This window comes from Schistocerca cancellata, chromosome 5 (genome assembly GCF_023864275.1).
Source record: "Schistocerca cancellata isolate TAMUIC-IGC-003103 chromosome 5, iqSchCanc2.1, whole genome shotgun sequence".
NCBI classification, from domain to species: Eukaryota; Metazoa; Arthropoda; class Insecta; order Orthoptera; family Acrididae; genus Schistocerca; species Schistocerca cancellata.
This window is the reverse complement of record NC_064630.1, coordinates 390,854,669-390,867,209: the sequence shown is the minus strand read 5'-3', so window position 1 is coordinate 390,867,209 and position 12,541 is coordinate 390,854,669. Positions and strand designations below refer to the sequence as shown.

Here is a 12,541-nt window from a genome sequence, read left to right as displayed (position 1 = left end):
TTGAATTATTGTGAACGTGGTTTGATGAACCCTCTGCCAGGCGCTTATGTATGTTTTGCGGAGTATCCATGTAGATGTAGATGTAAAAGCAGGTCTGAGCATTGTTAGTTCCTATGATCGTGAGTATTTTTCGACTGTCTCGTAAGAATGATAAATTTTGAAGATAGTTTGATATAGATTTTGGGGCCTTCATTAATCATATGAAAAAACATCAATGAGCGTCCACAACGACGCCGAATTAATCACTGTTGTAATAGGTGTCATTATATTTACCGATAACAAGGCAAATTTCAAAATTATTGTAAAATTTATAAGCTGCACTCATAAGTCACGAAATGAAGTTCACTCTGTTAAGCTTTTTGAAACTTTTGATGGTGAAATTTGAATGACTCGTCGCTAAACAATGGTTGCTATCTTAAAAGTTCCAACTCCAAGAGCATATGAACCGTCTTTTTTAAGAAGATTCCACTGCCAAACATGTACCACGCCAGTTACAAATTATCGTTGGGGGCATTTATCACAAGCCTTCCTGTCACAGTTTCTCTGATTGCAACTTTTATTTACGAAACATGTTTTACGTTTTCTAATCAATAATATCCATAACATGTTGACAGAATTATAGATTTATGAGATATTAATATAAACATTAATTTGGGATTTAATGATAAAGGAATGTTTTACCTTAATAATCTAAACAAACAAAACCAATTTTAATGTTAAGTGTGCGATATTGCACTGTATCATCATACTGTACTATCAGGAAACCCTTCACCGACGTAATATAATTTCTATAGCTTGTATTCCAATTTTATTAATAAAGTACAACATGCTGTATTGATTAATTTGTGTTTTGAGGTTCACGAGCACAGCAAACGTTAGTTCCACTGGTTAACAGACGTTTGAAGCAGTACAGTGATTTCAGTAGCAATCTGTGTCTAACCTGCTTTCACCTTTTGTGTATGTGTGTGAGTTTATATTGCAATATTGCTACATGTATAAATTAGCCATAGAGTTAAAAACTAACAGTGAACCATTTTCCTTTCAGGAACTACACCCTCAAAAGATCAGCAATCGAGAAGTCATACTCTGAGGTAAGCTTGGTGCACAAAGTTATCAATGTGATCAATTGGATGGGTACCCTGTCTCAAGCAATCTAAAACGGTGGTACTTTCACCCAGGGCTGTCAGTTAAGTAGTGAACACTTATCGCAAGCGAAGGCCAGACTCCTTAGCGCTAGCTGTTTTAAATGGACTGGGTTTCACCGCTGCAATAGTTGACAGAAGCTCTGTTTTGGCAAGCGCGTCATGGAGATAGTTCCGTTAAAATCATCAGATCAAACTGCAATCCTTCTTTTCCGATCGGCTAGGATGTTAATCGTGACTTCCTTGTTATTCTTGGTCACTGATTCTTCTACTGGTTGGCAGCTCTCGGTCTGGATCTGTTACAAGCTATCTTGGCATACTTATTGACTCCCCCAGTATTTATGACTTACTTTACAGTGCTAATCGCAGTTTTAGTGGCGTTTTCTTCCTTGTACTGCTACTTTAAGATAGCTTACAAAGGAAATGGTTAAGATGTCTTAGTGACTTAAGAACTTACATCATATATTCTTTGCCCATTATGTCTTTGAAAGACTTCGTGGTTATATCCACCTATTTTATATTTAATAGGCGTCTGCAATACTTTATCTCAAACACTTCACTTCAAGCAATTTCTTTCTATCGCTATTTATGATCCACTTTTCCCACCCATAAAATGCTATGTTCCAGACGTAGGTTTTCAAGTGTTTGCTCGTTTCAGTATTTATGTTTTTATGAGTAAAGCACTTTCATTTTATTCACAAAGATTACTTTTGCCTCTCTAATTCTTGGTTTTATATCGTGTCTACTTCGTACGTCTTCAGCTGCCATACTCCCAAAATATTTCTATGGCCCTGTTTGTTTTTAACGTATTTCATGAAATTTCAATATTTTTCTATTTGATTCCTGGAATTTCTGATGTTTCTTGACAATTTCAATTCTGTATTCATATATTAGGTGCCTTCATCTTTCCTTTCATCTGCGACTATCATACCTATGTGGTCCGCAAATTTAAGTATTTGTGATGTTTCTCCATTTACTTTGATATCTGTAGAGCATTCTTTGAACTCATTTATTACACATTCTGTATAGAAACTGAACAAGAACGGTGATAAATAACTTCCTTCTCTAGCACCTTTAAGAATTGTAGCTTCTTTCTCTGTATTGTTTGTCTTTATTGTTGCTATTCGTTCTTCAATTATTCTTCTGTCTATTCAGTCTACCTTAATAATTTTTTGGAACTCTTATTAGTTTTCCCCAGTTGTAAGTAAACACAATTTATGATATGTGCACAACAGATAAATTTTACACAATGTCCTACAAATAATTTCTGTGTTTCTCAATATCCTCTCATTCAATGTAAAGCAATTACAATAATAATGATTATTGAAAAAACTAATTCCACATTAATACTGAAAATGGGTTGCCTCATAGTGAAGTTTACTTATCGTAAACCTGTCTAATATCACTGATTAAGATTATGTGAATCTATTTTCTGCGGATTGTCAGAACTGTAAACGTGAGTAAGAAATAGATATCCTCACTGTAGCAAGTAGCTTAAAGCCCTTAATAATGACAAATCTCCCAATACAGATAGCATACCAATAAGGTTCGCTTCAGAGCATTGCAATGTAATAGCCCCGTACTTAGCAATCATAAAAATAAAACATTGTGTTTCGCTTAAGGTCAGAAGGCTCCAGAAACATATCGATATACAACATATCGACGAAAGATTCGTACCAACAGACTGGAAAGTGGCACACGTCACATTAGTACTCACGAAAAGAAATGGGGGTAATCCGCTGGATTACAGACCCATATCAATAACATCGATTTGCAATAGGATTATGGAACATATACTGTGTTTGAACATTATGAATTACCTCGAAGGTAACGGTCTATTGACACACAGTCAGCACTGTTTCAGAAAATATTGTTGTTGTGAAACACAACTAGCTCTTTATTCGCACGAAGTAAGGATGCTACCGACAGGGGATCTCAAATTGATTCCATATTTCTAGATTTCCAGAAGGCTTTTGACACCGTTCCTCACAAGGTATGCGACTGGAACCGTGATTTCCTCTCAGAAATGTTACGGTACGTAGTAATCGACGTCTGTTAAAACACTGACCATATCAACTACAGCAGGCTACATGTGGTTTCGGCGACTGTAGGCTGTTCGGACATTTTAGCTACTCTTAACGCTACGAGGGAAGATGCTTCAATTGCACTTTCGTCGGTATGGCTCGACTTACAATTGAAGGTTGTTAATTTCTCGAGCTACATAATTTTCTTCCGAAAGGGTTTGTTTTAATGAGTCAGCTGTTTTGTTTCATAATGTCGAACTAATTTTGATGGCTTCATGCTTTCATCGGTGAGACGTTGAATGCAGAAACGCAGTATGGCTTCCCATCAAACGAGGTAAAACTGTAATTTAAATAACTATAATTGTACAGCGTTACCTTTTTGCCAACGGTTTTTCTTAAATCTTTATTTTAACATCAATAATAATATTTATACAAAAGGAACCCACCACCTTAGTGATTAGTGGGTCATAACAATTCTACAATTTTATATATTCAGCAGCTATTTTCATTATTATTATTATATTGGTACTATTTTTATTATTGTGAGCTACAGACAGGATACTTCAGGATAATAGGCAGACTACAGCTATTAATCTATTCTACTTGCTAATTGTTAGTTTTATTCCTACTTATTAATTCCTAACTGCCTGCAGCGTTACAGGAGTGTCAGCGTATATATAAACCTACTACTTTAGGCCCTGCTCATCGAGCTAATCCCGATGAGCGTGCCCCTGACACTGGGCAGGCCAAGATTGTTTGTCGCTGCAGGTTCCTAACTTTATATCTATATCTAAAGCTACAACTACTGTACTAACCTACGTCAATTCCGGTGCTTTAGTCTAGATCAGTGTACCCTGGTCCCCCTAGTCCTGCACGTGGCGGATTGCAACTGAAAAGTCGACCTGTCCACGCACAGGCTCTATAAGATCAGGGTAATTGGACACATTCGGTATTTGTCGTTAGTCGTGAAAGTCCGTCAAGTATGCTGTCATCACTTTCCGTGATACCTCATTTGCCAGTCTGTTTAGAGTTTCAAAAGTTTCTTCATGTCTTAATAGGTCATATGTGTTGTTATGTGGAAGCTGTTGTCTTAGTCTCACTGCTACATCATAGAAAAGGGGGCACTCGTAAACCACATGGTCGGGAGTGCCCTCCGAAGCACCACAGTCACACTCGGGTGTAGCCTTTTTCCCAAACCGACACAAGTACGTCGGGTAGGGCCCGTGACCAGTGAGAAAGTGTATTAGTCCCGGCGTTGGCTCGAAGTACTTCATACCTAGCCTTTCTTTTACATTTGGCAAGAACCCAAAGGTTCTTCTGCCAGTTTCTTCCGTTTCCCAAGACTGCTGCCATAAGTCCTCACCCCTTCTACGTATTTCTCCCTTGTCCCTCACTAGTGCTTCCAGGATATTCTCTATTTTCGTGTTGTTCCCCTTCTTAACCCAATACCATGCTGCGTGCTCTCGTATTTTTATATCTAAAGGACAGAGCCCCATTATTATTAATAGTGCACTTCCTGGAGATGTTCTGTACGCCCCTATGGATCTTAATAGTATATTTCTTTGTACTCTTCTCACTGCCATGGCAGGCACCACCCTCGTGAGCCTATGTGACCAGACTCCCGATCCGTAACCCACTACTGACGTTAATATACTATTATGGTACAGCTTGATTAGGTGTGGTGGAAGGTGAAATCGTTTATGGCCTATGGAAGTAAGGTTGTTTAGTAATTGTAATGCTTTTTGGGTTACGGACTCAATGTGCCTTCCAAAGTTCCACCTTTCATCGATGATGACGCCCAAGTAGCGAGTCTCATGTCGTCTTATAACTGGTGAGCCTCCGATTCTGACTATAGGGTTCCTTACCAGCTGTCCCTTCAGTAATAAGTACGTCGATTTGTTGGTGAGATCGTCATCTTAGTATTCGTACACCACAGTTGTAATTTGGTCATTGCTCTGTCTATTTTTGGCTCAATGTCCTCACGGCTCCGGCCGCCTACCAACAGAAGGAGGTCATCTGCGTAGGCTATCACCTCTAGCACGTCTTCACTCTGCTGCAAACTATCTAAAAGCGGCTCCATATGGATGTCCCAGAACAGGGGACCTAAGACGGAACCCTGGGGACATCCCTTAGTTATAGTTTTTCCTACTCTACCGCTAGGGGATGATAGCCAGACCTCCCGCCCTTCACAATAGCTCCTCAGGCAACCATATAGCGACCCTGGACACTCCTTCTCCCGCAAGCAGGAGAAGAGCGAAGGCCACCACAGGTTGTCAAAGGCGCCACTGATGTCAACCGTGATGCCAACAACGTACTTGTATGGGGTAGAGGCGCAGACCTCAGCCGCCAGAGTGATGGCATCAGTTGCCGATCGCCCCGGCCTGAAGACGAACTGCCTGCCACTCATCCCGCACAGCACTCGGTGTGCAGTCAGTCTGTCAGCTAGCAGTTTCTCAAATAATTTCCCAAGCATGTCCAGTAGGCAGATCGGTCTGTAGGACTTGACCTCCGCTGGGTCCTTGTCGGGTCCCTTTTTGATTATCACAACGTTTGCCTCTTTCCAGATTTTCGGGAATTTTTCCTGTTTTAGGCACTCATTGTATAACTGGGTTAGTGGCGCCACCAGTTGAGGTGCCAGGAACAGCACCACCTCCGCCACAATGCCGTCTGGGCCGGGGGCTTTCCCTGTTTTTAGTTCTTTGATGTGGCCAGCCACCTCCTCTACAGAGAAAGGGTAGACTGCCCTGTTGTTAGCTATTCTGTCCAGATCTTGATTTCGTAGCTGGGACTGGCTTTCCGTGTCGCTGGCCTCATCGTCATCTGGCAGCAGGGATCGGAGAAGGACCTCGGCAGTCTCCTGCCAGGACTCCGTCATCCCATCCCCGTGCCTGACCGTTGATAGCATCATTGGTGATCGGATCTTTTCCCTTACTAGTTTGTAGGGTACTCCCCATGGATCCAAGGCCAACTGGTCCAGCACAAATCTTTCCCAACTGCGTATTCTGACTTCTTTCAGTTCTTTTTGAAATTTCTCTTTTGCCTCCCGGTATTGCAGTAACCATCTTTGCTTTTCCCACCAGAGGACACTGCGCTGGTAGTGCCTCCTCAGCCTTCTGGCAGACTGACGCATTTCCTCAAGTTCAGCTGACCATGGTGACGGGGAGGCCGCCATGGCCCTCCTTCTGGTTGGAACAGCTGCCTTAACCGCTCTGGTAACTGCGCCCACCAGTTCTTCGGCCCGCTTGTCTATGTCTAGGTCTTGTTGTGCGTCACCTTCTGGTAAGGGAGGAATGTCGCACTCTCTCGCTAGTCTCTCCCAGTCAGCTCTCTTGAAGTTCAGTTGCAACTCCCACCCCGTGGCCCAGTGACAGCCTCTATTCCCTAGGCTAAACATAATAAGATTATGGTCACTTGTTGTAGCGTTCTCAACGGGTTCACATGATGCAAGTGGATCACTTCGTTTCTTCACAAATTTATATATTTAGCATACGTAATTAAAGAAAAAAAAATTCAGTTTCGTGGTTGATCTCACGCTAAAATAAAGACACGAGACGCAAGCTTCGCTTACGAAACTTAACTGAAGTTGTGCAATCGCAAGCGTCTCTTTTGTACTGGTGACCGCACGAATTGTTCGAACGCATCCATATGCATGTTGAAACACGCTCTCACGCTGGGTGTTATAGAAGGTGGCCAAATTACAAACAGAAAGTACACGTCAAGTTCGCACTTGAAAGTTGCTCAGGCATGTTCACGTCATACATGCATGTACATAACCGTCGATATAAACGCAGTGACATAAAATAATAGGAACTATCATATTATATTCTTTTTTTTACTGTCGGTACTTTCTTACTATATAAAATTAGTGCAACGTGATTACATAATATTAAATATTTTTGCATTTATAATATCGGTCGAAATTCAGTCAGTTATAGTAAGGTTAATTGTTATTTTTGTGAAATATTAATTTCGTTTATACCTTCTATTTGGGGAGTCACAGAACTTAGAAGATTGAGAATCGCTGACGTATACTAATGGTTCGTGCTGTACAGTTAGTAACCGAAACTTTTTCATCTTTGGATATTTTTACGATTTATTTGCGTGACTATAGGACTCTTTATTTGATATTGCACAGAAAATCAAATGTTGACAGTTCTTACTTCCCTGCGCAACAATAAATTTAACAATGAAACTACTCTCTATTCCTTCAAGGGAAGCGCTTAAAGAAACGGTAATGCATTCTGAAACTACAGACGACCAGAGGTGCAGAATATCCACGATGCCCTCGTCTTTTATTATTGAAAGGTTACACAAAGCTCGACATGAAACAATTCCTTCATGGATGCTGAATAACTGCTTCTGCATTTTTCTTTAACTGCTCCAATGGTTAAGAGTTGCGTTATTTCATATTAATGATTTATGAAAACTAGAACTAGTAAACAACTAACTGATATTTAATTTTCTAATGGGCTTTTAACATGGTTATCCGCATGCCGAAAATGTTTTGTCACGTTGGTTGTCATAGGAGAAATAAAGTCAGTTTTGTTACATAACTGCATTTGCGTTTATATTGGATGAGACGCCCCCACACGTTTAACGATAACTGTAACCAGCTCCCGTGGCTTATTCGGTTATCAATCTGAAAGCCAGTAGTAGTCCCACGTGTTGCGTAAAAGCTTTTAGAGAACGGCGCGCTAGTGTAATTGCTATCACAACTACCAGCGAGATCTTCGGTATTAATTTAAATTGCGTGTTAACTAACCAGGAAGAGGTGTCAATGCTCTTAACTGATAGCAACATGATTCACAACGTTTCACTTACCTCGGACATGTTTTTCCTTAATAAGATGTCGTGGTAAAGCTAATATGACATAGAATCACTTGTATTTATGTTTTCGCTTCGTACAGTTGGTGTGTTGTAATATGGACAGGAATGCACAGTGTGCCCATATATTATCTTTGCAACTTTACATTGTGATACCTTGAAAATTATACTAAATAACAGTAACTTGTTTCAGTTTATAACAAGATAATACATGAAGTTCTTTGCAACCCTAGTTGTAGAGACAAGATCCAGTAGGTAATCAACTTTTCTCGATGTCTCATCATAAGCTTTCCGGGCGACTCACCTGTTTGCATTGCTATCGCTGTCCAGGCAGATGCAGTAGTTCACATAACACGATATTTTGACAGTGTACTAACTGACCACGATGTTATTGCAAAAAAATAGTTCAAATGACTCTGAGCACTATGGCACTTAACATCTGCGGTCATCAGTCCCCTAGAACTTAGGACTACTTAAACCTAACCAACCTAAGGAGATCACACACATCCATGCCCGAGACAGGATTCGAACCTGCGACCGTAGCGGTCGTGCGGTTCCAGACTGAAGCGCCTAGAACCGCTCGGCCACACCGGCTGGCCCAGCTCAATGCAGATGTTTATTATCTTCTTAACTGTACTTGTCAGACACTGATTTTCACAGTATTCTGTTTGAATTGTCCACTCAGTTTAGGCTAGTCAGAAGAGATAAATGAACTGTATTTTACATACAGTTTGATACCCAAGCTACTTTCCTACATAGTCACTGTTCGAATTTGGGCACTTGTCCTACCATTTTACCAGCTTTTCTATGCTTTCTGCATGCTTAGTTGCTGCCAAGTTATTGAACCACTGATCAATGGCTTCTTTAAGTCCACATCACTTTCTTGTCATTGTCCTCTCAAAAAATCCTTCAATTTGTGGAATAAGTGATAATCACTTGTGGCTAAGTTGGCACTGTACGGCCGAGGTTGAAAAATTTCCCACTGAAGCAAGTCCTGTATTACTCCTGCTGCATGCTGATGTGCATTATCATGAATGAGGATGAATCCCTGTCTTAGCATTCCATGGTACTTATTTTTAATGGTGCAGCGAGTCCTTGAGCGTCTGACAGTAGGCCGCTGCAGTCCAGTAATAGTGAAATGCCTATCTTCTTGGATTTTTGCTTCAGTCCTTGCTTTGAGTCAGTCAGTCACCAATGAAGGTCAGCCTGAGCAGCCTTCATTGTGGACATTCCCCTGTCCACCATTAAACATGATACACCACTTCTGAACTGATGCTTCCTTCATCACATACATTATCAAAAAACTTTGGTTATTGGTCTATAAATTTTGACAGGTCAGAATTTTTGCACGTTTAAAAAGCTGAGTACATTGTGCACCTCACACTTGGAGGGGTCATCAATTTTGTCAAACATTTTGTAGTCGCACAGCTAAACAGTAAGCAAATGTATGGGGAGATCATTGCTGTTATCAACATGTGTATCAAGGTCAATGATCGGTCAGCAGCCGTGGTAGTGGGGGATGCACTCACACATCAAAATAAAATGTTCTTTACTTTCTGAATGACCCTCATATATTTTTCCCTACATGCCAACATTATGTTTTCCCTTGGCCATTAAATTTATCTTGTCAAAACTCTCCTTCTGCAGCCACTAGTTTTTCCATAGAAAATCAATTTCATTTTAGATACCAATCGATTAAAGATAATGCTTCTGATTGTTCAATCGTTCAACGATTATGTATCTTCAAGAAGTTATATATTTCCAACATATGAACTTCTGTGGGAAGACATTCCTCATCCATATAACCGTTTAATTCAAGCACCTACTTTACCCTTTCATTTTCTCTTACATATCTACAACACAAAAATCTTATCTCTAAGAAAATTAAAATTAATCATTTCATGTTGATCAGTAATTGATCTCATGCAATCACATTATAATTGTGACTATTACCACCCACCTGGACTGCGAATTTGTGTGTCAGTCTGGTGATTTGACATGTTGTGCTGCCATTCATGAACAGCATTGGTTCAAATGGCTCTTGGCACTATGGGACTTAACATCTGAGGTCATCAGTCCCCTAGAACGTAGAACTAATTAAATGTAACTAACCTAAGGACATCACACACAGCCATGCCCGATGCAGGATTCGAACCTGCGACCGTAGCAGTCGCGCAGTTCCGGACCGAAGCGCCTAGAACCGCTCGGCCACCGCGGACGGTGACGAAGTTATTGCACTCGAGCCCCAGTGGCCGTTGTCAGAAACACTAGGTGATGAGACAGTAAAAAAAGTACAGTGGTGTAACCATAGGCTTCCGCGGCCGTGGTCACTGTCAATAAAATTTTTCGGGGCTGTTGACCGGATTGTCGATGTGTAAAATTGTTCAACGTTTCGGCCACTTTTGCAAGTGACCTACTTCAGAGCTGCACTGAGTCAGGGAATGCTGAATTCCCTAACGATTTCAGAAATGTAATGTTCCATTTGTCTAGCTCGAACTCCTATTTCGCGTTCAAAGTCTATTAATTACCGTCGTGCGGTCATAATCAAGTCAGGAAGCTTCAAATGTTCAAATGTGTGTGAATTCGTAAGGGACCAAACCGCTGAGGTCGTCGGCCCCTAGACTTACACATTACTTAAACTAACTCAACGCTAAAGACGACACTCACACCCATGCCCGAGGTAGGACTCGAACCTCCGGCCTTGAGGGGACATGGCGCCTGTAACCGCGCGGCCACTCCGCGCTGCTCAGAAAGCTTTTCATGTGGGAGTACAAATGACAGCACCGCCAATGCACTGCCCTTTTATACCTCGTGTATGTGAATTACCGCTATTTTTATATGTGCGTATCGCTATCGAATGGCATTTGTCACGTCGGTGAACAATCACTTTTTGGAATTTGCTGTCCTAAATTTTCCTTTGCCATTGCTTTGCATGTATTTTGGGAAAATATTATGAAAGAAAATATATTGAGGCGTTGGCAGATGTGAAAATTACCGAACTATCAGTTTAATAAGTCACAGCTGCAAAATACTAACGCGAATTCTTTACAGACAAATGGAAAAACTGATAGAAGCCGACCTCGGGGAAGATCAGTTTGGATTCCGTAGAAATGTTGGAACACGTGAGGCAATACTGACCCTACGACTTATCTTAGAAAAAAGATTAAGGAAAGGCAAACCTATATTTCTAGCATTTGTAGACTTAGAGAAAGCTTTTGACAGTGTTGACTGGAATACTCTCTTTCAAATTCTGAAGGTGGCAGTGGTAAAATATAGGGAGCGAAAGGCTATTTAAAATTTGTACAGAAACCAGATGGCAGTTATAAGAGTCGAGGGGTATGAAAGGGAAGCAGTGGTTGGAAAGGGAGTGAAACAGGGTTGTAGCCTATCCACGATGTTATTCAATCTGTATATTGAGCAAGCAATAAAGGTTAAAATGGCTCTGAGCACTATGGGACTTAACTTCTAAGGTCACCAGTCCCCTAGAACGTAGAACTATTTAAACCTAACTAACCTAAGGACATCACACACATCCATGCCAGAGGCAGGATTCGAACCTGCGACCGTAGCGGTCTCGCGGTTCCAGACTATAGCGCCTTCAACCGCTTGGCCACCCCGGCCGGCAAGCAATAAAGGAAACAAAAGAAAAGTTCGGAGTAGGAATTAAAATCTATGGAGAAGAAATAAAAACTGTAAGGTTCGCCGATGACATTGTAATTCTGTCAGAGACAGCAAAGGACTTGGAAGAGCAGTTGAATGGATTGGACAGTGTCTTGAAAGGAGGGTATAAGATGAACATCAACAAAAGCAAAACGAGGATATTGGAATGTAGTCGAATTAAGTCGGGTGATGCTGAGGGAATTAGACTAGGAAATGAGACACTTAAAGTAGTAAAGGAGTTTTGCTATTTGGGGAGCAAAATAACTGTTGATGGTCGTAGTACAGAGGATATAAAATGTAGACTGGCAATGGCAAGGAAGGCGTTTCTGAAGAAGAGAATTTTGTTAACATCAAGTATAGATTTAAGTGTCAGAAGCCGTTTCTGAAAGCATTTGTATGGAGTGTAGCCATGTATGGAAGTGAAACGTGGACGATAAATAGTTTAGACAAGAAGAGAATAGAAGCTTTCGAGATGTGGTGCTACAGAAGAATGCTGAAGATTAGATGGGTAGATCACATGACTAATGAGGAGGTATTGAATAGAATTGGGGAGAAGAGGAGCTTGTGGCACAACTTGACTAGAAGAAGGGATCCGTTGGTAGGACATGTTCTGAGACATCGAGGGATCACCAATTTAGTATTGGAGGGCAGCGTGGAGGGTAAAAATCGTAGAGGGAGACCAAGAGATGAATACACTAAGCAGATTCAGAAGGATGTAGGCTGCAGTAGGTACTGGGAGATGAAGAAGCTTGCACAGGATAGAGTAGCATGGAGAGCTGCATCAAACCAGTCTCAGGACTGAAGACAACAACAATAAACAGTAAAATAAAAATTGAAAATGAAAAATTGTCAACTTAGGGACTCAACTCCGGGACCCTGTTACGGTTCTCC

The 12,541-nt window shown here is 41.0% G+C and overlaps 1 protein-coding gene and 1 non-coding gene across 2 annotated transcripts in view; one reads left to right on the top strand and one right to left on the bottom strand.

Moving 5' to 3' along the window:
- Window positions 1-12,541, top strand: part of LOC126188560 (protein nervous wreck) — a 724,305-nt gene that overhangs the window by 293,479 nt on the left and 418,285 nt on the right. The window contains exon 3 of the mRNA XM_049930159.1: window positions 1,046-1,091. Within this exon, the coding sequence (XP_049786116.1) occupies window positions 1,046-1,091 (46 nt within the window). The remainder of the gene's footprint in view (window positions 1-1,045; window positions 1,092-12,541) is intronic.
- Window positions 11,527-11,610, bottom strand: Trnas-gga (transfer RNA serine (anticodon GGA)). The gene is given in 2 exon segments: window positions 11,527-11,561; window positions 11,571-11,610. It is a non-coding gene; the product is annotated as a tRNA-Ser (tRNA).